The sequence below is a fragment of the Cyprinus carpio genome, chromosome A9, assembly GCF_018340385.1.
Source record: "Cyprinus carpio isolate SPL01 chromosome A9, ASM1834038v1, whole genome shotgun sequence".
Lineage (NCBI taxonomy): Eukaryota > Metazoa > Chordata > Actinopteri > Cypriniformes > Cyprinidae > Cyprinus > Cyprinus carpio.
In genome coordinates this window covers 11,556,000-11,558,866 of record NC_056580.1, presented here as the reverse complement: position 1 = coordinate 11,558,866, position 2,867 = coordinate 11,556,000, and the positions used below count along the sequence as shown (strand labels likewise).

The window sequence follows — 2,867 nt, the reverse complement described above, 5'->3', positions numbered from 1 at the left end:
GTGGGGGGGGGGGGGGGGTCTAGGGTGAACTGTTCCTTTGACACATAATCAGGGCCCCAACACAAAACAGAGTGGCTTGTATTGTCCTTCTGGGAATTAATTTGCAATAACGACCTGTTGACTGCTCATTATCCCCTTTGTTATACAGCTGCTTAGCAAATAAATAAAAATGACATCAAATATTAAATTGAATTTAAATTATAATATAAAATACAATTTCAATAATAAAAATAAACTTCCTTAGTCATTGTAATATTTGTGGTACATTTGTGATAGTCCTCTCTATCTATCTATCTATCTATCTATCTATCTATCTATCTATCTATCTATCTATCTATCTATCTATCTATTTGTTGTTTTTTTTTTTTTTTTTTTTTTTTTTTTTCTGTCTTTTTTTCTGTCTGTCTGTCTGTCTATCTGAATTTGTAATACAAATAGTGTCATTGATAGCAGCAAAAAATCTGTGTACAAACGATTTTTGTAACAGGCACGAGTGAAACATACAAATATAAAGGTTATGTCAATAACTATTGGAGGCAGCGTGCATTCATAATGCTGCCCACGAGAGCGCTGCCCTGTAGAGCTCCGCCTACTTTATGGCCCCGCCCTGTTGAATAAAACGGGGGCGTGCCAGACTCTTGGAGTACTGTTTAAATGCTGCTGCAGGAGATCCGTTGACTGAAGTGTGTAGAGACTTTTTTGCGCGGTGTCTGCGTTCATCTATTTGAACGACATGGAGTTTTACGACGTAAGTTGATTTAGGACAAATGTAAAACGCTCTGTAGTCTAATATTTGATTTATTACATGTTAATAAGCCTTAGTCTGTTATTTATTTTTGTAATGTCTTGTAACCTGCACTTTGGGTGTCACTGTTTACTATTTAGTTTTAAAATCTTTTTAAAATATTTGTAAGTTTTTTTTTCTGTATTAATGTTTTTAAATATATTTTTTAAATGCAATGTTTGATTTAACTTTGCAATTTTTAACATATTGTTTATGTGAAATTAATCAATATGCTGTTATTTTCTGCAGCACATTTTTTTCGACAACAGCTCAGACTCAGGGTCTGGAGACTTTGACTTTGACGAACTCTGTGACCTGAAAGTAGGCAATGACTTCCAAAAGATCTTCCTCCCTGTTGTATATGGGATTATATTTGTCCTGGGAATCATTGGCAATGGACTTGTTGTGCTTGTGATGGGCTTCCAAAAGAAGTCAAAGAACATGACAGACAAGTACAGGTTGCACCTCTCTATCGCCGATCTTCTGTTTGTTCTCACTTTACCCTTTTGGGCTGTGGATGCGGCCAGCGGATGGCATTTTGGGGGATTTCTGTGTGTCACTGTCAATATGATCTACACTCTGAATTTGTACAGCAGCGTGCTGATTCTGGCCTTCATCAGCCTGGATAGGTATCTGGCAGTTGTCCGTGCCACAAACAGCCAGAACTTTAGGAGGGTGCTTGCAGAAAAGGTGATCTACCTTGGAGTTTGGCTCCCGGCGAGCCTACTCACCGTGCCCGATCTGGTGTTCGCTAAAGTCCACGACACGGGCATGAATACGATCTGCGAGCTTACCTACCCGCTCCAAGGGAACACGGTGTGGAAGGCTGTGTTCCGCTTCCAACACATCTTCGTTGGCTTTTTGCTGCCTGGTCTGATCATTCTGACATGTTACTGTATCATCATCTCAAAACTGTCCAAGAACTCCAAAGGTCAGGCCCTGAAGAGGAAGGCTCTGAAGACAACTGTCATCCTCATCCTCTGCTTCTTCATCTGTTGGTTGCCTTATTGTGCCGGCATCCTAGTGGACACTCTGGTGATGTTGAATGTCATTTCTCACAGCTGTTTCCTGGAGCAGGGTCTGGAGAAATGGATCTTCTTTACTGAGGCGTTAGCATACTTCCATTGCTGTCTCAACCCCATCCTTTATGCTTTCCTGGGAGTCAAGTTCAGTAAATCTGCCCGTAACGCTCTGAGCATCAGCAGTAGATCAAGTCACAAGATGTTGACCAAGAAAAGAGGTCCAATATCATCAGTATCTACGGAGTCAGAGTCATCCAGTGTCCTGTCCAGTTAATGGACACTTGTACATAAAACTTTCCTATGTGGATGACTAAGCTTTCATTTTATTTGTACTTTTTTTTTTTTTTAAGGACTTTACTACACTTTTGTGTATTGTAATCTCGTTGTGTTGATAATTGTTATTTTGTAACACTTATTTTTCTGGTGTTTTTATTCAACTTCAACTGCTACAACATTTTTTTTTCTTTTTTTTAGTACTTTTATTGCAGAACCTAAAGGCAAAGCCTTGACAAATTCTGTATTCTTGCAGATGTTCTTCTCAGGGAATTTTAGAAAACTGTTGCATAGTCTTTTATCTGATTCAGAACGTGTAGTGTAAATTATTTGTACATAGTTCAATGTTTGCCATTGTGTGTGTGTGCACTTAGCTATTCCTATTTACCCATAAGCTTTTTGATATTTATTAAAATGGTAGCTCACACTGTAAAAATAAAAAAGTTTTAAAAGGGGTTGTAATTTAATCATGTCACAATTGTTGCTTTTTGACTCCTGTTTCATAATAAATCCTAAAAATCACCAATTTTAATGAGGTCTGACAGTGTCGTCGTTACCCCCCCCCCCCCACACACACACACACACATACATATAACATACACACACACACCCCTCAACCGCAATCTCTCAGCGGGGGTAGGGTAGAGCTGAAGTGGAGTGAAGGTCTGTCAAGTTACCAAAACAAAAGCTCCACCTGATCTCCCGCTGAACAGAATGGCGGAGGAGAAGGTCTGTAATTTTAAGGACATCTGTGTTCTTTAGCATTTTAAGCAACTGCTGATACAAGA

The 2,867-nt window shown here is 39.1% G+C and overlaps 1 protein-coding gene across 1 annotated transcript; it reads left to right on the top strand.

Moving 5' to 3' along the window:
• The first annotated feature begins 611 nt into the window (after positions 1-611).
• Positions 612-2,611, top strand: LOC109070166 (C-X-C chemokine receptor type 4-B). Its single transcript, XM_042763477.1, has 2 exons — positions 612-748; positions 1,034-2,611. The coding sequence occupies exons 1-2, from the start codon at positions 734-736 to the stop codon at positions 2,078-2,080; spliced, it is 1,062 nt and encodes a 353-aa protein (XP_042619411.1). The 5' UTR covers positions 612-733; the 3' UTR covers positions 2,081-2,611.
• The last annotated feature ends 256 nt before the right edge of the window (positions 2,612-2,867 follow it).